At 39.5% G+C, this 24,477-nt stretch overlaps 1 protein-coding gene across 2 annotated transcripts; it reads right to left on the reverse strand.

Moving 5' to 3' along the window:
* Window positions 1–1,962: 1,962 nt before the first annotated feature.
* On the reverse strand, window positions 1,963–24,365 carry tent4a (terminal nucleotidyltransferase 4A). Of its 2 annotated transcripts, none has more exons than XM_053490198.1 (13): window positions 23,357–24,365; window positions 20,446–20,569; window positions 19,160–19,206; window positions 18,570–18,690; window positions 18,376–18,483; window positions 14,932–15,060; window positions 13,032–13,245; window positions 11,783–11,909; window positions 11,569–11,666; window positions 10,127–10,308; window positions 9,686–9,832; window positions 9,409–9,462; window positions 1,963–4,438 (listed from the first exon to the last, which is right to left on the reverse strand). In XM_053490198.1, exons 1-13 carry the CDS (start codon window positions 24,130–24,132, stop codon window positions 4,325–4,327), a joined length of 2,241 nt encoding a protein of 746 aa, XP_053346173.1. In that variant the 5' UTR covers window positions 24,133–24,365; the 3' UTR covers window positions 1,963–4,324. The 2 variants fall into 2 exon arrangements, with proteins under 2 accessions (XP_053346173.1, XP_053346172.1); XM_053490197.1 differs by having other exon boundaries at window positions 1,963–4,441.
* Window positions 24,366–24,477: the final 112 nt, after the last annotated feature.

Below are 24,477 nucleotides of genomic sequence, written 5' to 3' on the forward strand. Positions count from 1 at the left end.
ACTATACAATAATTTTTTTTAAACATTTTACATCCTGTTAATGAGATCATTTGTGCCTACATTTGTTGTTAGCTTAGATATATACAGTAGATTGGAATACAAAATGGTACATTTAATAGTTAAATATAATAAAACATGCAGTCTCATCCTGAACATTCTGACCAAAAGGCCTCAGTCAGAGCGGATCGGGGGCAGCACCTCCGGAACCACCACACTCAGCATTGGGGACCCCCCAAGGCTGTGTGCTCAGTCCCCTGCTGTTCACACTGCTTACTCACGACTGTGTAGCTAGCGACTCACAGATCCAACCACATTAAGTTTACTGATGACACGACCGTGGTGGGTCTCATCAGCAAGAATGACGAGTCAGCATATAGAGAGAGGAAGTGCAGAGACTAACGGACTGGTGTTAAGACAACCTGTCTTTGAAAAAAAAAAACTTCGATAAGACAAAAGAAATGCTTGTTGACTTCAGGAGTGACCACTGAACATTGACAGATCCTCTGTGGAGATCGTCAAGAGGACCAAATTCCTGAGTGTCCACCTGAAGAAAAACCTCACCTGGTCCCTCAACTCCAGCTCCTTGCAGAAGAAAGTACAGCAATGTCTTGTCTTCCTGAGAAGCCTGAGGAAGGTCCAGCTTCCACTATTGATCTGTACCACTTTCTATAAAGGGACTATAGAAAGCACCCTGAGCAGCTGCATCACTGTCTGGGTTTGGGAATTGTGCCATCTCTGTGTCATCAACAACCATCTAGAAATCTCACAAAGCATCCTGTAATCGAATTATCAAATTTTGCGATAATTATTTATTACCTGCTATTTGCACAAATACCGTTTTTATATCTTCGCTGCTAATGACAAGAAATGTTTAATGTTTTTCATATCACTACCTCAACTCATTACATCATCACCAGAGTATCGGATCATGTCACGTTGTTTATTGTGCTGTCGCTCTAGTTAGCTCATGTCTTTTTGTATAGTACTTTTATAAATTTATAGTTTTAATCTGTTTTGTCTCAGCTAGTCAGATAATTAGGTGTCCGCAGTCAGGCTTTTTTGGTACAAGTCCACCAACATGACATGTCCTGATTGGGTTTTTTTTTTTTTGCACACCCCTCAAGTCATTCCACAGGTTTTTGATACAATTACAATCGAGGATTTTATTAGGCCATTCCTACAGTAAACTTACAAAAAGCTATTCCTTTATTGACTTCAATTTTACTTGCTTACTATCCCGCATACATTATTTTGTACCAAAATAGACATATCTGAAGCTATTATTCCCTTTTTCCTATTATTTTTTTATGTAGTCTAGAGGAAGTCCTTCATATTATTTAAAGGACTTTTTTTGCGCTCATTTTCAGTCCAGTCCCTGAACGGTACTTGAGCAGTTTCTGAAGAATGTTTTTTTTTGTTTTAGCCACACAGACCTACAAATCATTCAAGCATTAAAATAAATAAATAATAATAATAATAATCAAATGTAAACATGAACGTGTGAGAAGCAGATGAGGCAATTAGTATTCTGGTGCTGAGTGGTTGGAACAGACGAGAGGGGAAATGAGGTTGCTGCTGAGGTTGTTACATAAACAACCATTAAAAAAAAAAAAAGTATCTTTAGAGATTTGGCAGCCTGTCGCAGTAAAACATCCAGCAAGATTTATCTTGATTTTAAACAGCGAGGTGTATAATTTTTTCTTTCTATATAATAAATGATTTCCGAATAAAAGTCACAGATACTCCCTTCACATTTTTTTCTCCCCCTCATCTTTCTGTTTAAAAGTTTAGGATTTAGGCTTTAAATCCTGGATAGCGGCTTCGAACTGAATCGAAAGAGTGACAGAACAAGCCTGTGGATGATGGTGTGAGAGTGCCTTCTAGTGGCTGAGCACAAAACCACACACAGCTAGATGATGCAAAAGATCAATACAGTAATTGCAATAATGCAAACACCATATAGGCGGTTTCAGGAGTTTTATTTAAAAAATAAAATATAAAATAATGTACATAAAAATATTAAGGTGAAACTGAAAAAAGAAAAGAAAAATCCTTTAATTGACCTCTTGAATGCTGAGCGTGCCACTTTTAGGGCTTTCTCTATTAAGTACAGGGGCTTTTTTTTATTATTTTTTTTGGCCATACAGAAAATACTGTTTAAAATTGCTCACATCTATTAGGGAGTTTCACACTCAGTACTGTAGTGAGTGGAAGTCTGTCGATCAAGGCTGATAAACACACAAACACATTTCTTTAGAAAGTCTGCATTTTCATTTGCTCATTAACAATAATAATAATAATAATAATAATAATAATATAATAATACACTTAGTCATGAGCAGAGTTTTTTTTCCCCCCACAAAAGATGCTGGTTCTACCTAGAAGCAGATACTGCTGTTAACAAGAATATTTGCCCCATTACATCATTGAGTTCAGTCTTACAGCTGAAAGGTGTGTGTATTGTCTCTTTGATGGCTAGGTCCTCACCATGCACTTCAAAAAACAGGTCCGTGACAGCAGGGTTTTTTGTTTTTCTTGTACAAAGAATCCAAATGAGTGACGTTCTGTCACTGCAAACCTGCACTGATATCATATGAGAGAGAAAGAGAGAGAGAGAGAGAGAGAAAGAGAGAAAAAGATTCCAACTTCTGCCAAAACACTTTACGACAACAGCAGCAGTCAGACACTGTTTTTTCTTTTTTTGTTCTTTTCTTCATTTCTTAAATATTTAAGACAAACAATTCACATGTACCTTGTTCAGGCTGCTAAACTGCAACACCTTGGTTTTTTATTAAATTTTTTTTCCCCTATCTTCCTCGTCTTTCCTCTCTGGCTTTTTTAGATGCGGTTGTCAAACGAAGAAAAGACTCAAAACTCCATTTGCATAGTTACAATAACCTGTATGCCTGTAACACTCCGCGGGAACAGCGATACAGTTTAGTGTGCTATATACAGACAGGAAAATATTATACAGTACAGAAATAAAACGAAACGACGACAACAAAAAACAACCGACGAGGCATCATCATCATAATAAAATAGTACAAGTACCTGGAAATGCACATAAAGATTCCGGAAAGGAATCAGAGTTATAGTTCCCTTTCTTGTCCTCCCTTTTTCGGTTAAATTTTGGTGCCGACAGAGAGCTTTAAGGGAGTCCAAGATGGGTGGCTTTGACCCGTCTGTTCATTTCAGCTTCTCAGGCTCCCATAATCAGCGATCTAAAAGGGAGCCGCACACACGCCCACCAAAAACAAAACTGGAGGTCCGAGTGCTGGACTATAGGCTTCTTAGGCCGTCATGCAGCGCAGCTCTAATGTAAGCTGAGCTACAGCTTAGACAGACAGACCCATGTTTCATCATACACACCTATTCATTCTCACACACACCAAGAGTGCTGAGAAGATCTGTAGACAAAAGAGGAAATGATGCCTCCTGTAGACAGACTGATAAAATCATTTTGTAGCGTGCCCACACACGCACGCATACGCGCACACACACGCGCACACTTGCGCGCACACACACACACACACACACACACACGCACACTCGCGCACACACACGGCTCATTTGAGTGCAGCGTCCCGTTCCACTCAGTGGTCAGGGTGAGGAGTGCGAGGTCGATGATGGATTCATCGCCTTCTAAACAAACTCAAGTAAAGCTCGATTTTATGAATCCTAATACAGGCGAGTGTGTAAATTGCACAGGAATTAAAAACTCTCTAAAAATAAAAGCAATTAAAAAAAGAAAAATGCATAATTAAATCATAGTTCTTGAACCAAAAGAAGAAGAAAAAAAAAAAGTTATTGCACAAATAACCCACATCGTGTCATTTGCTCAAACACTAGTGATAGTGCCCTCACACAGTGGAGAAAACAAACAAACAAAAAAAAAAAAACACACACACAAGCATCTGTGTACGGTATCCCGTAAATAAAAAAAAAATAACAAGTGAAAGGGGAAGTCACGCACAGAAAAAGCAACAAGTCCTTGCGTTGTGTAGCTCGTCAAACAGATGGGAGGCTTCCTCAGCGGTCCTGGGTCGAGTTTCTCACAGACAGACACACACACACACACACAGATACACAAACACGTGTGCATGGATAGAGTGTGAGAGTAAACGTAGCACCACCGTTAGCGCAGCTGCTGAGCGACGAGCTGCGGCAGAAACTGCTGGTCTCTCGGCTCGCGCCCCACCAGCAGGAGGCCTCGTCGAGTTTTCATCGTGTTGTGACAGGAGGAGGAGGAGAAGGAGGAGGAAAAGTGTGGAGGGAGGTGGCAGCGGTAAGGAGGAGGAGGAGGAGGAGAAGGAGGACGCGATGTTTATCTGCTGACACTAGCTGGTAGACTGTCCCTCTTCTTATGGCGCCACGTGTTGCGGTTGTACTGCATGTGGCCGAGTGCTAGCGCCGGGTTGTGGAAGCCCTTGGGACCGGCCTGCTGTTCACACACACAAGAAAAACAGTTCGTATGGCTGTTCACTTTTACTGAGCTGATTGTTTAAATGTGCATCAACATGAATCAATCTTTACAAACTGTGCTATTACAAATAAATATGTACAAGTGTCTTGTATACAGTACTATACATGAGCTCAGAAACTTAGCGTCAGAGCATCTGGTTTTCTACAATGTGAAATTTACTGAAAACTGCAGAAAGCATTGGTAGGAACACTATAAATTATGCCTTTTTTCTTTATTTATTCATTTTAAAATTAATAAGGTTGTAATCATCCTATACAAAAAAAAATAAATTAAAGCTGTGTGATTAAATAAATCTTTTTGTAAATCAATCAATCAATAAATTAAATTGATGGATCAGCTTTTAATTTTAAAGGATTTACTTAAACCAACAAATTTGCAAAATCTTCTTTTGCAGGACTATTGCTTTTTGTTTAAAAGTTTATAATCATATGCAATACCACCACCTACTGGTTTGGAGTGTGGCGTGCAACTTACATGACATTTCTGTGTAAACACTTTTAGTAGGTTTTAATACGTAAAAGCTGCAACAAACAAAGTGGCTTAAAACTAATCAGAAACTGTTAATGTGCTGTTGAATAAACAAAACTAAAAATGTCCACAGATAAAGAGACGTGCTTTTTTTATGTTGTGCGGTTTGATTTTATTATATTTACAGGTGAAGATAAGAAGAGTGCCATGTATCCTGAGAATAATACAGTGGTGTGAAAAACTATTTGCCCCCTTCCTGATTTCTTATTCTTTTGCATGTTTGTCACACAAAATGTTTCTGATCATCAAACACATTTAACTATTAGTCAAGGATAACACAAGTAAACACAAAATGCAGTTTTTAAATGATGGTTTTTATTATTTAGGGAGAAAAAAAATCCAAACCTACATGGCCCTGTGTGAAAAAGTAATTGCCCCCTGAACCTAATAACTGGTTGGGCCACCCTTAGCAGCAATAACTGCAATCAAGCGTTTGCGATAACTTGCAACGAGTCTTTTACAGCGCTCTGGAGGAATTTTGGCCCACTCATCCTTGCAGAATTGTTGTAATTCAGCTTTATTTGAGGGTTTTCTAGCATGAACCGCCTTTTTAAGGTCATGCCACAACATCTCAATAGGATTCAGGTCACTCAATAGGACTTTGACTAGGCCACTCCAAAGTCTTCATTTTGTTTTTCTTCAGCCATTCAAAGGTGGATTTGCTGGTGTGTTTTGGGTCATTGTCCTGCTGCAGCACCCAAGATCGCTTCAGCTTGAGTTGACGAACAGATGGCCGGACATTCTCCTTCAGGATTTTTTGGTAGACAGTAGAATTCATGGTCCCATCTATCACAGCAAGCCTTCCAGGTCCTGAAGCAGCAAAACAACCCCAGACCATCACACTACCACCACCATATTTTACTGTTGGTATGATGTTCTTTTTCTGAAATGCTGTGTTACTTTTACGCCAGATGTAACGGGACAAGCACCTTCCAAAAAGTTCAACTTTTGTCTCACCGGTCCACAAGGTATTTTCCCAAAAGTCTTGGCAATCATTGAGATGTTTTTTAGCAAAATTAAGACGAGCCTTAATGTTATTTTTGCTTAAAAGTGGTTTGCGCCTTGGAAATCTGCCATGCAGGCCGTTTTTGCCCAGTCTCTTTCTTATGGTGGAGTCGTGAACACTGACCTTAATTGAGGCAAGTGAGGCCTGCAGTTCTTTAGATGTTGTCCTGGGGTCTTTTGTGGCCTCTCGGATGAGTTGTCTCTGCACTCTTGGGGTAATTTTGGTCGGCCGGCCACTCCTGGGAAGGTTCACCACTGTTCCATGTTTTTGCCGTTTGTGGATAATGGCTCTCACTGTGGTTCGCTGGAGTCCCAAAGCTTTAGAAATGGCTTTATAACCTTTACCAGACTGATAGATCTCATTTACTTTTGTTCTCATTTGTTCCTGAATTTCTTTGGATCTTGGCACGATGTCTAGATTTTGAGGTGCTTTTGGTCTACTTCTCTGTGTCAGGTAGCTCCTTTTTAAGTGATTTCCTGATTGAAACAGGTGTGGCAGTAATCAGGCCTGGGGGTGACTACAAAAATTGAACTCAGGTGTGATAAACCACAGTTAAGTTATTTTTTAACAAGGGGGGCAATCACTTTTTCACACAGGGCCATGTAGATTTGGAGTTTTTTTTTCTCCCTTAATAACGTAAACCTTCATTTAAAAACTGCATTTTGTGTTCAATTATGTTATCTTTGACTAATAGTTAACGGTTTTTGATGAGCAGAAACATTTAAGTGTGACAAACATGCAAAAGAATTAGAAATCAGGAAGGGGGCAAATAGTTTTTCACACCACTGTATATAGTATACCAGGAAAAAAAAAAGGCAGAGTGAGAAGTTTTGTATTATTAAAATAATATGTGAATATTTGTAGCCAAGCAAATTACATGCAGGGTGCGAAAAATTTTGCCTTGACTGTTGTAAAGGCAAAAACACACTGTTAACATGCTCTAGCTGGCACTCCAAAGTTGTGTGTGTGTGTGTGTGTGTGTGTGTGTGTGTAATTGTCAGTTGGATATCACTATGATTAACAAAATTTTTGTCTTTTTACTATATGAGACAATGTAAAACGAATTCAGGTACGCATTCTATTTAATGTACTCGGCCGAAAACCAGTTAATGTCTAAAACCTTGTTAGTGTGTAAAACCATGCCTTCACCAAATTGGTGCATTTACTGTTTGAACCATAGTGACACAAAGACGATCGCAATCAATTCAGCTGTCAAAATGTCCATAATGCTCGTGGGTTGGAGTTTGAGTTATTGATCGCTTCCAAACCACTGTGATTCCTTTACACACCTCATATTATGCTATTGATCTAATGATATAAACCTGCTTAGAGACAGATGACTGGGCCGATCCTAGTATGCATATACATTTTTTTTTTATTTTTTTATTAAAAAAGGCAGCTAATCGTCAGTTGAGAATCATGTTCATGACCAAGAAGCGACCCCAGATTTGATCGCAATATTTTAATCGTGTGCGCATCAAAAACAAAAACATTACCAGAGAAAAAGGCTAACATTCAACTTCAAAATGTTGAAAAAAGACAAAATAAGAAAACCACATAGTAGGATTTTTCATGAATTAATTGGTAAATTTCTCGGTAAAAAAAGTATTTGGTCACCTACAAACAAGCAAGATTTCTGGCTCTCACAGACCTGTAACAACTTCTTTAAGAGGCTCCTCTGTCCTCAACTCATTACCTGTATTAATGGCATCTTCACCACACCTACTGTGAAGCATCAGGGTGGAAACATCATGCTTTGACTGACATGAAACATCATGCATACCTGACTGAAGAATTGTGCTAATTAACTGGAAATCTAGTGGAAAACTGACTATATGAGAATGGTGTTCATGTTCTGGAGCCATGGCCTGGGTCATCTCCAGACTTAAACTCAATAGAAAACTGGTAGAAAATGGTGAAGAATGCAGGTACAGCCAAGAAACCGACTTCTGTATATGAACTTCGAGAGGTGATCAAGCAGGCATGGATTGAATGAGTGACACCAGAGTAGTGCAGACGTTTTTATGATCCAGCAGGTTTCGAAGAATAAGGGACTTCGTACTAAATATTGATCACTTCTTATGTGAGTGGGGCAAAAAAGTATTTAGTCCACTAATTGTGCAGGTTCTCCCACTTAAAAAGATGAGAGAGGCCTGTAATTTTCATCATAGGTATACCTCAACTATGAGACACAAAATAAGGAAAGAAATATTCAGAAAATCACATAGTAGGATTTTTAAATAATTTATTTGCAAATTATGGGAAAAATAAGTATTTGGTCACCTACAAACAAGCAAGATTTCTGGCTCTCACAGACCTGTAGCTTTTTCTTTAAGAGGCTCCTCTGTCCTCAACTCGTTACCTGTATTAACATCTTCACCATACCTACTGTGAAGCATGGGGGTGGAAACATCATGCTTTGGAGCTGTTTTTCTGCGAAGGGACCAGAACGACTGATCCGTGTAAAGGAAAAAAAATGAATGGAGCCATGTATCGTGAGACTTGGAGTGAAAACCTCCTTCCATCAGCAAGGGCATTAAAGATGAAATGTGGCTGGGTCTTTCAGCATGACAATGATCCCAAACACACCACCCGGGCAACAAAGGAGTGACTTCGTAAGAAGCGATTCAAGGTCCTGAAGTGGCCTAGACAGTCTCCAGATCTCAACCCCATAGAAAATCTTTGGAGGGAGTTGAAAGTCTGTGTTGCCCAGCGACAGCCCCAAAACATCACTGCTCTAGAGGAGATCTGCATGGAGGAATGGGCCAAAATACCAGCAACAGTGTGTGAAAACCTTGTGAAGACTTACAAGAAAACGTTTGACCTCTGTCATTGCCAACAAAGGGTATATAATAAAGTATTGAGATAAATTTTTGTTATTGATGCTTACAAATACTTATTTTCCACCACAGTTTGCGAATAAATTTTTTATAAATCCTACAATGTGATTTTCTGGATTTTTCTTCCCTTATTTTGTCTCATAGTTGAGGTATACCTATGATAAAAATTACAGGCCTCTCCCATCTTTTTAAGTGGGAGAACTTGCACAATTGGTCGCTGACTAAATACTTTTTTGCCCCACTGTATGTGCCAAAATATACAGCACTCAAGCTCCAGCCGCACGTGTTCCCGGTAGTAAGAAGGAAGTTGTGTTGTGCAGTTAGTGTTGGAAATGTGTCTCTCGACGGAGGATAAAGTATTCATAGTTGAGTATTATTATTTCCGCTCATACAGAAGCGGTTGTGAATGTGTACTTGCTTGCATCCATGCTGCTTCATATTTCCATTAACATTCTTAGGGAGCTTGGGTTTCAAGTCGGGTTTTTTTTCCTCTTCTTTGTATGAATATAAAATCTTGGATGCTTTAAGGGCACACACACCCACACACCTACCTGTCTGCCAGGTAGAATGTGGAGAGGAAGACTCCCGGGTATTAAAACTCTCGTCTAAGAAAAAAAAAACATCAGAAAGGTCGTTAGCGAAGTCATAGCGCTAGAGATGTTGAAGTACAAACATACACTGATGTCTTTACTTATTTTGAAATCAGAAAAGCGTCGATGAAAGTAACGCCAAGGCATGATCGATGCTTTTCCCTCTACAATAAACGCTGACTCAGAGAGAGAGAGAGAGAGAGAGAGAGAGATTGCCCTTCTGTCGGGTTTTGCTCACCTGACTGGCAGAGGGCATCGAGTGTGGCATGGTGAAGTTGGCCTTTCCTGTGCCCATCTGCAGCTCAGCAGGCAGCGTGCCCAGTGCCAGCGTCTGCATAGGGTAGGAGGGCACTGCTGGAGCCGCGCACGGCGTGCTGTCCGAGTCCTTCAAAAAGACAGCAAAGAAAGACAAAGAGGGACAGAGCGCAGGTGGTGTTAACTCAGAAAACACAAAGCGAATTATTCAACATTAAATCTGTGCTATGAGGTTTTCTGCTCCTTGAACGAGTTTATTATTCTCTTATCAAACAAGCCATGTTATACCTCTCACGGTTTTCTGTACAATACACATTCAGTAGAACAGGCCGAAATGACTTAATATGATGAAAGATGAGTAGAGATGAATGCAGAAGGTTTTAAAAGCACTGATGGATGAAAAGGAGTGTGCAGTAGCACGTACAATGTCGCTGCCTGACGGAGACGACGCAGAGGAGTGCTGCTGAGGGCTGGACAGGGACATGGGAGAGTCCGCGCTATTAGGAGACACAGAGTCCCTCTGGGGCGGCTGCTGCTCCTCCACTCCAACACTGAGCAGGGCGCTTGAGTCCGTCTGCTCCACCGAGTCTTTATGCAGAGCAGGACCTGAATAAAACACACACACACACACGAATGTCACAATAAGAACCAGGCTTTATCCTCACAAGTCAGGTTTCATTCTGTAACTGAGTGACTAGAGCTCTAATCAAACATGTGGGGCTGATTATTCAAATTGTAGTTCTGTAAATAAAGATTTTATAAAGATCCCAATTTGATTTGTCAGATTTTGTTATATTTCTAAACTAATTCAGAAAGTTATTCTTCTACCACACAGAACGCTGTATTGCCTGGCAATATTTAAATATTGTATAATAATGTTTTAATAACGTATTACAAACTAAACATGATAAAAAAGGTTAAAAAAGGTTAGCATCAAGTGGACATACAGTGGAATTAATGTATTTGTTCTTGAAATTCTTTTTTTCCTCGATTAATGTTTGTTCTAGTTAATCATCACTACTAGGTGGAGTGTAATGCAGCCCAAATGAGGGATGTTACATTTTATTTTATGTCACAGACACCACATTCATTCGCCAGCTTATTAAACTTATTCGAATAAGTTACTTATTAACAAACTTATTAAACTACTAGCTGTGCCCTGTGGAATCTAATTGCATAATCATAAGCACATTTAAAAAAAATAATAATAAAATGTAGAGCGCCATCTATTGAATTTTAGAATAAACAAATTCCTTGATTTTTTTTTCCTTTTTCAAGGACGATTTTTAATGATATGACATAAGGCCATTTTCCATTAAATTTTTTTTGAAATTGCATATCTTCTCTTCCCGTCTACAATGAAACAAAGTCTGTATATGTAACTTCAAGCTGGACCAAATACACCTGTGAAAACCATTAAAATGTGCAAAGTACTGTAATTTCAGCTTTTTCACCCCAAAGTACACTTAAGATGTTCAGGTTAAGTACACCAGAAGATAGAGGTTCACCTTCTTGGACAAGTTAAAAAACTTAATGGCTGCTCTCCCAGAGGTGACACTCACGACATCTTCGCACAACTTAAATTCCAGCCCGATAAAACCCGTCTGTCATATTTACATTACATTAAGGAGACGCCAAGGGACTGGCTATTGAACATCGTGCTGAGTGAGCGATACGCACTCCTCCGGCCCGCCAACGCAGACAGCTGACACGCTGCAGAGCTCCAATTAGATGTGCTGCCCTGATCAGCATTTTAATAAACCTGCTGCTGGGCGATACTGAACTCTCTCACTTGGATTCGCCATCAATCTGAACCTGTTCTCGTCCTGAAGTGAGACTTTATTCTCCTCTCATTTAAAACCTTACCGTTAGTCCTTTCGGTCTGCTTGCTTCCCCACTTGCTAGCAATCCACTCCCTGTAGTCGATCACTTCCTGGGTGACTTTAATGATGCGTCCCAAAGTGCTGCAGCAAAACAGTATAAAAAATTAGCAAATTACAAAAAATATGAAACAAGGCTTGATTACCTTAACACTATTATTCTTTATTAAAAGAGGAGCGCGACTGTGTGCTCGCGCTACCTGTCGGTGTCCTTGTTCGGGTAGGAGTTCGCGAGAGGCGACACTGCATGACTGAGGACGATGTAGGCGTAATCAAACACGTGTTTCACCTGCATGGCTCCGTAGGAACTCCTGCCCACGTCGTTACCTGAAGCAGATGGGACATGCAAAGGCAATGAAGTGCTGTGATCGTTAGCGGAGTTAATGCACTTCACATGTGTACTGCTGATCACAAAGACTGTCTTCTGTTCATGATCTGCTTACAGGGAACATATTAAACTGTATTAAGAACTCTCCTATTATCTCCTATTCCTGCCACCGTTGCTAATGTATACAGTATTATTAATATTGAGCCCCTAAAGGGACATGCATGTGAAAAACTCTCTTTATGGAGATTTTCTCTGCCACCGTTGCTAATGCATATTGTTTATATGAAGCCCTAAAGGGACATAGGTTGGGGGAAAAAAATCTAAGGAAGTAAAAAACAAACTGGACATGGGACAAAAAATTAATAAATTAAAAAGGCCATAGGACCCAGTTTACTCTTTAGTGTTACAGATCCAGTCCAGTGAGTTTCAGTAGTTCATCTACATATTTATTTTTTTAGGTTGTGGAACAAATATCAAAAATCTTTTTTTTTGTTTTTTTACTTCTTCCAATAGAGAAATTCACTTTGATTTAAGAGTGCCTTTATATACGAACACACTTCCGGAACGAATTATGCTCGTAATCCTTGTGTTCAAGGTTCTGAACACAAGGTTCAGCTGTACTCGGATAAGAGTTTGTGATGTGTGTTGTTAAACAAGGATGAACAGAATTATTGAGTTTTACTTTCAGCTTGTCCTGCAATATAAAGACATTCAGTTTGTACTTTGAGCTTGTGATACCTTCCATATCTTGGTCCCGGAAGTATGTGGCATGTGTGCTTGATTTTTTTTTTTCCTTCTACACCCCACCACCAAAAAAAGTTTATTTTAAAATTAAAATATCAAAACCAAAACAAGGGCACTGATACAAAACCTTATTATGAGTATGAGTGTGTGTGTGTGTGTGTGTGTGCGTGTGTGTGCTTGCTGTACACATCTGGCATGGTGTATTTAAAGAGAGAAAAAAAAAATTGCACTTGTTGGAGCAGATTACATTATCATTAACTTGGACACAGCTCCCTCTTCGCGTAGCAGGACTGTCATTACCCTCCCGCTAAAATGGTATAAAATGCTTGATTTGAAGCAACAGGGATGCGTAGCAGAGAAGAGTTTAAAATAAGCACCTGGAAGAAGGGGGTCCTCGATGCAGAGCATGGACGGCCTGTAGCCGTTGCTCATGGCTTTCATGATGTCCTCTTTGGCCATGTAGGCGCCGCCGTTCTTTATCCTGATGCCCGTTTTCAGGTAGTTAAAATGGCGGCCATACAGCTCGAAGAACTCGATCAGCAGAACGCCAAGGTTTGTGTTGGGGGTTCTGGCGTCGATCCGGGGGTGGAGCTACGACAGAAAGACACTTCTTACATTACTGCCAACTCCGTCCAAAGTGGTAGTCCATCACCACAAGTCTATACTAGCGAACTGGCTTGCATCGCTGGTTGTTTGTCTACTGTGGAATCCAGGATTAATTTTTTTCTATAGGTAGCTTCTAAATCTATCCTATAGTTAGGGACAAATGTATTAAAGCATTAATCACTGTAAAAATCAATTGTTTGATTTTTACACAGTACCTGTTTTTTTTTTTTTTTTTTTATTGTTAAATGCTAGCCACTTCTTCTGATTAAAAGCAAGTTAACTGGGGGAAATGTTCAGTTCAGTTACATCTTGTTCTGGGATTCTTTAATGTCATGATCCATGTAATGCCAGACCGAGTCAAAAATCAAATATCTTTAATTAATTAATTCAATTAATATCAGTTGTATAGGTTTTATGATGTTGCTGTTTCTCTATAATCCTGCAGGGGGCGCACTCTAGGCTGTTCCTCCAGCAACCAATTTGGCAAGTTTGTTTTGTATTGTAACAAAAGTCTAATAAAAAAGTTTCATATTTACAGTACCAGTCAAAGGTTTGGACACAAAATTAAATGTATTTTCTACATGCTTGAACTATACTGGATTTTTTTTTTCCAGAACTATAAAATAACACATATAGCATTACGTACTTAAGTAAATACAAGTCAGTTGCTATTTTAAGATATGAAAGTCAGCTGTCCTGGAATAGTTCTTGCAAGAACAGTATTGTCAAGTGCATTTAAAACTGTCTCTTATAAAGACCCTTCCACCAGCCTCAGAAATCACCAATTAACAATCAGCACCTCAGATTAGAACCGTTATAAAGAATTTATAGAGGATAAGTAGCAGATACATCTCAATATCAACTGTTCAAAGGAGATTATTGTACATTTTGAATGTCTCCTCATTTTTTTTTTTTTACAACGTAGAAATAAATAAATAAATAAATAAATAAATAAAAAAAATATGGAGTTAGAAGGTGTGTCCAAACCTTTGATTACAAATCAAATCAACACCTACGCATCATATCGCGTGGTCCCTGAGGATTCCTATCCCCTCTGCACATACATGCACCAGGGGCACCAATGCTCTTTCTTCTACTTTCGCCTAAGCTTTATTTCCCTGCGTAATCTTTCTATGCATACTGTATTTAATAAGAGGTCATACAGAAAACATGCTTACAAGTTGTTTCTTCACCAACTGTGAACATATATTAAGTTGGGAACTGCTGTTAGACAACATGCTGATGAATTTGCACAAACGTGTCACTTAAAAATATATAAAATTATACACAATATGGCCATACGTATGTGGACTATAGACTAAGAGACCTGATCAAGCATGACAATATAAAGCAAGCTCTAGAAAGACTTTTGTGCAAGTGTCCTGCACAAAAGACCTGATATTTACCCCACTTTTATACAACATTAGCGTCTGATCTCCGTATTGCTCCTGCAGCTGAATGAACACAAATCCTCACAGCCGTACACTACAATCCTGATGAAAGCCTTTCCACAAGAGTGGAGCTTACTGTAACAGCGAAGGGAGTAAATAAATCTAAAATGGGATGTTCAACAGGCTCACATAGGCGTGCAAAAAAAATATTTCCTTCTAAAATGATCCCACATTGCATTTTTCTACTCATTCCTGACTCTTATACACCCCACATACTGACCTGCAGGAAGCTGATGACCATCAGGATGAGGCTATAAGAGCTAATCCCTCCGGTAAAGACCTCGTTCAGATCCCTTTGCAGGAGGAACTGCTTCAGCACGAAGATCAAATAAGGCAGCACGGTATACTTCTGCCAAGAAAGGAGGAGAGGAAGAGAGAGGAAAAAAAGGACACTTTAGAAACCCACACACACTTATTTCACACGAGACCGATCCATCTGTTCAGAGCAGCGGGAACGTTTTGGCTCTGGTTCCAGCAGGAAGAGGTGTGACAACGGAAAACCGGCATGGTGAAATAAAAAAGAAAAAGAATATATTATAATTTCACAGGAACGACGTGTAGCTCAAGCTAAGAACGCTTATTTCACTCGCAGGCGGTTCATTGTCTATTGGTTTAGCCCTGGGAAATGTTAGCAAACAGCCAGCGTGTTTTATGCTTTACATGCTGGCTCAAGAGAATCTGTGCTACAGTATATCCTACCTGTTTGAGAAGCAAGCACGAGTGCTGCAAAGAGTGGCAAAAGTGACAGAATGAGGTTATAGCATGAATTTATTTAATGGAACCTAGTGGAGGTAACGGAAAAAAAAGACAAAATCTACAGGACACAGTCTTCTTACCTCGACAAAACCACAATGAAACTGAATTATACCACTGATGAAAGTCCACATGAAATATACTGCATGAAGTTTTCAATGATGGAAACTTCAAAGCACTTTTAAGTTTTTTTATGATGGGTGCTACAAAGTTGGCTGTTGCATTAGCATGAATGTTAAGAAGTTTTGACCATTTAAACAGATTTGATCTGAGTGTAAAGAGAAGGATCAACTAAAGAATTCTGAATCTGCTTCCGCATCAACAACACTGCCAAAAGTATTGGCTCACCCGCCTACCAATGCAGATACTTTAACTCTTTAGCTTCTGGGAAGGCTTTCCACGAAGTTTAGAAGAATGTTTATGGAAATTTTTCTTCATTCTTTCAGAAGCGCATTTGTGAGGTAAGACACTGATGTTAGACGGGAAGGACTGGCTCACAGTCTCCGCTCTAATTCATCCCAAAGGTCATGGTTAAGGTCATGATGGAACAGGAAGGGGCCGTCCCCAAACTGCTCCCACAAAGTTATCCAAAATGTCTTGTTATGCTGAAGCATTAGGAGTTCATTTCACTAAAAGTAAGGGGCTGAGCCCAACTCTGAAAAACAAGCCCACACCAGTTCCAACATGACTGCGCCATAAAGAGCAAGTTTGCTGTGGCCTGCACAGACTCCTGACCTCAACCCGATAGAACACCTTTGGGAAGAATTAGAGCAGAAACCGCGAGCCACACCTTCTCGTCCTACATCTGTGTCCGACCTCACTTGGCTCAATGGCTTGATTTTTTTTTATATGGTCAAAATTAACACACTTCAAAACCTTATAGCTGCAAAGGGGGTGTGGCCAACATCATATTTAACCCTATGATTAGGAATTGGATGTTACTCAAGTTTACAGTGGTGTGAAAAACTATTTGCCCCCTTCCTGATTTCTTATTCTTTTGCATGTTTGTCACACAAAATGTTTCTGATCATCAAACACATTTAACTATTAGTCAATAATAACACAAGTAAACACAAAATGCAGTTTTTAAATGATGGTTTTTATTATTTAGGGAGAAAAGAAATCCAAACCTACATGGCCCTGTGTGAAAAAGTAATTGCCCCTGAACCTAATAACTGGTTGGGCCACCCTTCGCAACAATAATCAAGCGTTTGCGATAACTTGCAACGAGTCTTTAGCAGCGCTCTGGAACTAGGAATTTTGGCCCACTCATCTTTGCAGAATTGTTGTGAGTATTGTGTATTGTGAATTCAGCTTTATTTAAGGGTTTTCTAGCATGAACCGCCTTTTTAAGGTCATGCCACAACATCTCAATAGGATTCAGGTCACTCAATAGGACTTTGACTAGGCCACTCCAAAGTCTTCATTTTGTTTTTCTTCAGCCATTCAGAGGTGGATTTGCTGGTGTGTTTTGGGTCATTGTCCAGCTGCAGCACGCAAGATCGCTTCAGCTTGAGTTGACGAACAGATGGCCGGACATTCTCCTTTAGGATTTTTTGGTAGACAGTAGAATTCATGGTCCCATCTATCACAGCAAGCCTTCCAGGTCCTAAAGCAGCAAAACAACCCCAGACCATTACACTACCACCACCATATTTTACTGTTGGTATGATGTTTTTTTTCTGAAATGCTGTGCTACTTTTACGCCAGATGTAACGGGACACGCACCTTCCAAAAAGTTCAACTTTTGTCTCGTCGGTCCACAAGGTATTTTCCCAAAAGTCTTGCCAATCATTGAGATGTTTTTAGCAAAATTAAGACGAGCCTTAATGTTCTTTTTGCTTAAAAGTGGTTTGCGCCATGGAAATCTGCCATGCAGGCCGTTTTTGCCCAGTCTCTTTCTTATGGTGGAGTCGTGAACACTGAACTTAATTGAGGCAAGTGAGGCCTGCAGTTCTTTAGATGTTGTCCTGGGGTGTTTTGTGGCCTCTCGGATGAGTTGTCTCTGCGCTCTTGGGGTAAGTTTGGTCGGCCGGCCACTCCTGGGAAGGTTCACCACTGTTCCATGTTTTTGCCATTTGTGGATAATGGCTCTCACTGTGGTTCGGGCAATGGAGTCCCAAAGCTTTAGAAATGGCTTTATAACCTTTACCAGACTGATAGATCTCAATTACTTTTGTTCTCATTTGTTCCTGAATTTCTTGGCATGATGTCTGTTTTCTGAATATCTTGGCATGATGTCTAGCTTTTGATCTACTTCTCTTTGTCAGGTAGCTCCTATTTAAGTGATTTCTTGATTGAAACAGGTGTGGCAGTAATCAGGCCTGGGGGTGACTACAGAAATTGAACTCAGGTGTGATAAACCACATTTAATTATTTTTTAACAAGGGGGCAATTACTTTTTCACACAGGGCCATGTAGATTTGGAGTTTTTTTTTCTCCCTTAATAACGTAAACCTTCATTTAAAAACTGCATTTCGTTGTTAATTATGTTATCTTTGACTAATAGTTAATGGTTTTTGATGAGCAGAAACATTTAAGTGTGACAAACATGCAAAAGAATAAGAAATCAGGAAGGGGGCAAATAGTTTTTCACACCACTGTATATGGATGTGAAGGCAGACGAGCGAATACTTTTGGCGATATACTGTTTCTATCTGAAGGACTAATGCTCTACTGCATCGCACTGTGTGGGCAGAGATGAAGCGAAGGTTAAAATCAGACATCACTATAGGCAGAGTGGCATTCTGGGTAAATCAAACCAACATGTAATTAAAGCGAAAATAAACGTCTTTACTGAAGATCAAATTGTAATAAATAAAGTTTCAAAGTAAAATTTTCATTTCAGCTCCTGAAGTTGATGAAACGATGGCAATCTGAGGAAGAAATATGCATTTATATAAAAATTTACCTTCACATAATCCTTAATGAAGCGGGCAGCTTTGACTCCAGTCTCCACGTTGAAACTGATGTCCACTTTGACCTCTGTTTCCTGATCGGTCAATTTAATGATTGGTACCTTTAATTAAAAGAAATATAAAAAAATGTCTTTATAAAATAAAATAATCAGAGAGAGAGAGAACTGTGTGTGTTTGCCTCCCTCACCGTAGCTTTGTCAAGTACTTTTATAGAGAATGGCTCGGCCACATTATTTTTCCGGAGGGCCTGCTCTAGCTGCTGCAGGGGCGGTCTGTCCCATTTCCCAAACACCACCAAGTCAATGTCACTGTGTAGAGCACAAACAAGAGCAACAACAAACCCAGATTAATTCTTTTAGACAAGTTACAAAACGACGGGTCCAAGAAAAAGGTCTCATTAGAAGACTCAAGTGTATAAAAAACACAAATATTAAAAAAATAAAAACCACCACTGTAATGCTGTGTGTGTATGTGAGATGCTCAAAAGTAGGAAATCCATAGTACTGGGAGGAAAACCACAACACTCCAGATTCTCATTTCATCTCATCTAGTGTGGTATAAAATTTAATTAAGGTTAAACTAAAGTGATCACAACAAGCTATTAATTAATAAAACAATAGACAAAGCACTGATATGGTCAAGCATTTAGTATAGAGCTGATTATTTAACATAGATGGAAGAAATTTCCAGTGTCAGTGCATGTAACAAGAACAGAGAGAGAAAGAGAGAGAGAGTGAGAGAGAGAGAGAGCATACAGTACAGTACATGCTACCTCACCTGGTTGGGAGGTAGAGTCCAGTGCTGAAGCTGCCGAATATCTGTACCTGCACAGACCGAGAGAAGAAATAAAAAAAAAAAAGTAAAAAGCATGAATTATAAATAGGAAATTAATAAATTTAATTAAATGTTTGTTTGGTCACAAAGCGGTTTCTACAGAATTAAAATTCTATAGGAATGAATACTGAAAAAGTATAGACTATAACTATAAATATGTACAATTTTAGGATTTTAGATTACTAATTAAAAACTGCCATTTTTCTAACTCATTCAAGCCCTCAAACTGTATGAGAGTCGCTTGTTGCCAGCTAGAGCAGCTGTTTTGGTGCAACCAGAAGGTTTTCAGCTAACGTTCAGCGCGCAAGAACTATCGATTGACATCCAAGTGGGAACATGGATCAAACTCAACATGGCTGGAGAGACAGCATAAGAAAAATCTGCAGTTTGGGAGGTCTTAAAAGCTTGATAAAAAAATAAAAATAAAATAAAAACATCCCAAATATGCTTCTCTGGTTACACTTACTGTACTTCCAATATAAATTTATGTCAACAAAACTGAATAAAAGCACTCAAGAAAGAACAAAAAGTATTTTCATTTAACAAGGAAAAACACTTAATTAACATTTTTTTTTGTCAAGGAAACATTAATTTAATGGTTTATAGAAGGTGTCTCCAGGGACATGACTTTTATTTGTCCAGTAAGTTTCACATCAGATGTCTTCTGGTTTCTCTAAAACACGAAAATCTGAATTTTTTTGTCTAATGAGAGAACAACAGTTTAAATACGTTTTATAACAGGAATTAACCTGTTTTGCAAATATTCCACAACAGTAAACACACACATGAACGAACAACAAGTACAATTTGCCATTAAATATCAAACTGAAAACTGAAATTGTATGCAAATATATACAGAAGTAAAGACTTCAGAACAATCACTTTGCTTTGCTTTACATCACCCTTTTGTGGATTATTTTCCTGTAACAGTAAGCCAAAGTACATGTAACATGCATCAGCATTAAAGGTCCCATGTGTTACTAATTCGTTAGCTTCTGCAAACAAAAACAGACAAAATGTCTGACAAAAAGGACAGGAAATCTATCAGAATGTCTAATAATGACTAAAGTAAATTTTGCATAATAGGTACCCTTTAATAAAAGATACAATAACCCAAACATTATTTAAAAAAAATAATAATAAAAATTAAAATATCTTGCAGATGAAGCTGCACGGGTGATTGTGTACGTGTATGTGATAAGTCTAAGGAAACCGGACTTTTCACTCACGTCAGCACTTGGCCACAGCTCCTTGATGACTGACTCGATTCGGTCGACTACCTCTTGCCTCATGGCGGCCTCTTCAGGTCGAGGGGACATGAAGTTGTAGAAGTCTATAATCTCCTCGTGAAGCCTGGAACAAAAGGAAAAATGAACAAATATAGCTATTAATAGGCCTACAGCATTGCACTTTTCACCTAAATATACAGACAGTACAAATGCAAGCATCGTTGTCAGTGCTTAAAGAAAAACAAGACAGAACAAACTGTGGTTATTTAAAAGGACCATGTAGTAGGCTATTCACTTTTACGTTTAGATACAATGCAGAATACACAATCTGCGACCACTTTCTACACTCCACCCTTCACTGGCACTTTAAATGTTTGACTGACCACAGCTGCTGAAATGGCTGCGCACATGATAGATAGTCCATGTCGAACTAAGGGTTAAAGAAAAGCAACAAATGTTAAATTACAGGCCAAAATGCATGGACTGGTGTTGTCGATTCTCAATTATGTCCTTTAATGCCGTTGCCATGTTCTTGTTCCAGCTGAATGGCGCTCAAATTTAGGATTCAAACATTTCCTGGAGCAATGCATGCCTTAAGGAGTGATTCGATTCTGTTACACAAATGGTGGAAAACGTGGGTAGCATGAAGGCGAAAAGGCGTAAACTTTCTGTAGAGTTAATTTCACGTCATGTCTCCCGTGGACCTTGTATACAAAAAAGAAATAAAAATTAAAATGGTGAGCTAAATAAATTAAAAAAAATACTCTGCAAAAGGACTGTAAGTGTATAATTAATATATATATGAATTGCATCTTTTAACACGTTTCACAGCAGGTTCTGGTCATAAACTGATTTTTCTTAGGATTTCTCTCAAAAAAACATTAACGTGGAAGTTCCTCTCTGTAGGATTAGACCCAATACGAGCTTGAAAAATAATAAAATGTGGTGAGGATCATGTTAAAAACATACCATAGTACATTTTAGTACTAGATAATATTTATTATAGTCTGACGGCTTCCTTCTGCTATTTATTTTCTGTAATACATGTTTATTCAACTTGGCTCATCTTTCTTTTATACATACAGATATTACTGAAAAAGTACTTTTGCACAAAAAATTCCAATTAGTATGTGTACAGATAGCAAATAAATCTCTTAAATCTTGAAAATGAAGAACAAGCTTGCTCCTTATTAAATGGTGCAAATTAAGGGAAAAGTGTTACTTGTTTTGCAGCTCATACATTCTGTTGCGAGATTCACTGGAACAGGATCAGAACTGCTCATCGGATAATTAGTCGCCAACATGCAAAAGAGACGCATCCGTCTGTGTGAACTGTACACTCAATCATTCATCAACACCACTTGCAGACGTTACAGGAACACGGCTTGGAATTATTGTCAATTCCCCGTAAAGTCCTGACCTCTTTCCAAGTTATTTCCGCATGTTTTAAAGGAGTTTCTGGGAGACCAGCGTTTCAGAAGTGACATTTCAAGCAGTCCGATCATGTCTCTGGTGTACTGAGAAAACTTTCTACTATGATCATATCCAAGCACTAGTGATGTGGGATCTGAGATAAGTGCATTAGTGTAGCAGGAGGTTATATAAATTAAGATCATTTGTCAAATGTACTTTACAGTAAAATATTTTTTCCCAGTTTTAGAAGCTGGGGTTAAAAGCACAGGTTCAGCTAGGATACAGCGCCCCCTAAGCAGAGAGGGTTATGAGCCTTGTTTAAGGGCTCAACAGTGGCAGTGTGGTGGTCCTGGGGCTTGACCACCTATGCAGCAACCCCAGAACCCTAACCTCTCTTTTTCTTCTTATCTCTTCTCTCTCTCTCCAACTCTATCGTTTTTACACATCTGCCAGTGATCCAGACCCCCTCGGCCCCTGGACCTGTCTGACTCATCCTGGTTGAAGATCTTGTTGCATGGGGGCCCCGTGTGGTGACTGAGGACGGTCGCACTTTACCATGAAGACGGTCCTGGTCTCGGCTATTGCAGACAATTCTGAGGACTCGTGAGAGCATAGTTCAGGACCGGGACTTTCTACAGTTTGGTACCCTACCCTACAAAACGAAACTGGACTCCATATTAACACCTCTTCTGTTATATTGAACTTCCAGCTGCCTAACAGTTCCCGCTATTTGTTATCACAAAAATGAGAATAAGTTCCCTGTTTAGTCTGGCTCCTGCCAATTGGCATCTCAGGGAGTTTTTCCTTGCTAATGTCACCTGGTATATTCCGACTTGCTAATCAGGGACAATCTGGTCATTTTGTTGATACATATTTATTCACATTCATCACCATTTCTCCCTGTAGAAAAATAAAGGGAGTTTTTTTCTCTCCTAACTGTGGCCTGTAAGTCCCGGTTTGACTTGAACGCCCATCCTCTCTCTTTCAATATATATTTTGATATGTCAGACTCGTGCATGATGAACCAACCTTTATATATGAGAAAATTATCAAGTTAGCTTATAAGAATTAACGTTATTAGCAAGTTAGCTCCTGGAGTTTTAGTTTCTTGAAAATGAATACTTGTTTGCTTGTTTGTTTGTTTGTATGTACGTTTGTCTAATCATGTTTACCCTTTTAAACAAGACACTTTAAAACAACTTGTCAAAAAAATAAAACATGTACAAACTAAAATAGCAGCAGCGTTTAAGCAGAGGCAAAATTGTATACGTAAAAAAAAAAAAAAAACTAGCATTTTTTGCTAACCAACGGACCAACCAGCCGTATTGGCACGCGCGCAAAACGAATTAGGCTCGTGTCATGACATAACGTCAATATATATATATATATATATATATATATATATATATATATATATATATTTATTTATTTATTTATATTTATATATATATATTTATATATTATTAAAATATATGATCGTATAAAAGGTTACACTCACCCGTTAAGCCCTGGGCTGTACGTCCTGCTTTTCCACAGTGTAACGGGACTGATTGCATGGTTACCGTTATTCCAGTTCGAGAGAAGATAGTTAATCCCGTATGTGCTCGCTTTATTCTCATTTTTCCTCCGTCCCGGGTGATGATGATGGTGATGATGATTGTGGTTGTTAAATCCCGGGGTGATCTGGTAGCGCTTCATGCAGTTCTGCTGGAAATACGGCTGCTCTTCCTGATGGAAGTATCGCGAATGTTGGTGGTGATGATGATGATGATGGTGGTGATAATGGTTATGATTGTGAAGGTGATTCTGGTTGACGTTGTTCAGCTCGGTGTAACTGAAACACACGCGGTTTTTGTTGGTCTCGTTAGCCCTGACGGCGGAGTCCGTGCGCGTGCCCGGCTCAGGCGGAGACCGGGAGTCAGTGGGAGACATGCCGCTTGTGCTCACAGCGCTAACGTTCTTATTATTATTAATCGATAATGTCGAGAAGGCGCTCCGGATATTAGTACTGTTCGCATTGCTTTGATGAGAAGAAGAAGATGATAAGGATGGTGATGAAGAAGAAGAAGGAGGAGGAGGAGGAGGAAGATGGTGGGTGCCGGATGAACACCCGTGAACATCTGCTGCTGGGTCTTTACACAAAACCCCGGCGCTGACACACAGCTCGGTCTGATGGTTAGTCCGGATTCCCTGAGATGTCTCCCACACGTGCATCCATAGCGCGTTAGCGGGTCCCTTCTGTTCCGGCTGAATCCAGGCGACCCTCGGATCCATTCAAATTCCACTAGCTTAGCCTGGTTTAGCTTAGCTAGCCTCACCCAAGCAGGAGAGAAAACACACCCAGCTGTCCTGGGCCCTCCTGTAGCGTCCTCCAGACCGAGAGCTGTTTAACCAGCACACACGCTTACATTAAAAATAACATGGAGCTCTAGAACGACGAGCCGAGAACTGAGGACCAATCAGGGGTCTGTTTGTTCCTCTCGGCCTGTGAGACAGCAGATCCAATATGGCGACCTCCCATCACTCCCATTTAACAAGCCCGAGGAGACCCACAGCCACCACGAGCATTTTTAAAGTGCACACACACACACACACACACCTTAATATCTGTGTGAGGAC

Source organism: Clarias gariepinus, chromosome 28 (assembly GCF_024256425.1).
Source record: "Clarias gariepinus isolate MV-2021 ecotype Netherlands chromosome 28, CGAR_prim_01v2, whole genome shotgun sequence".
Lineage (NCBI taxonomy): Eukaryota > Metazoa > Chordata > Actinopteri > Siluriformes > Clariidae > Clarias > Clarias gariepinus.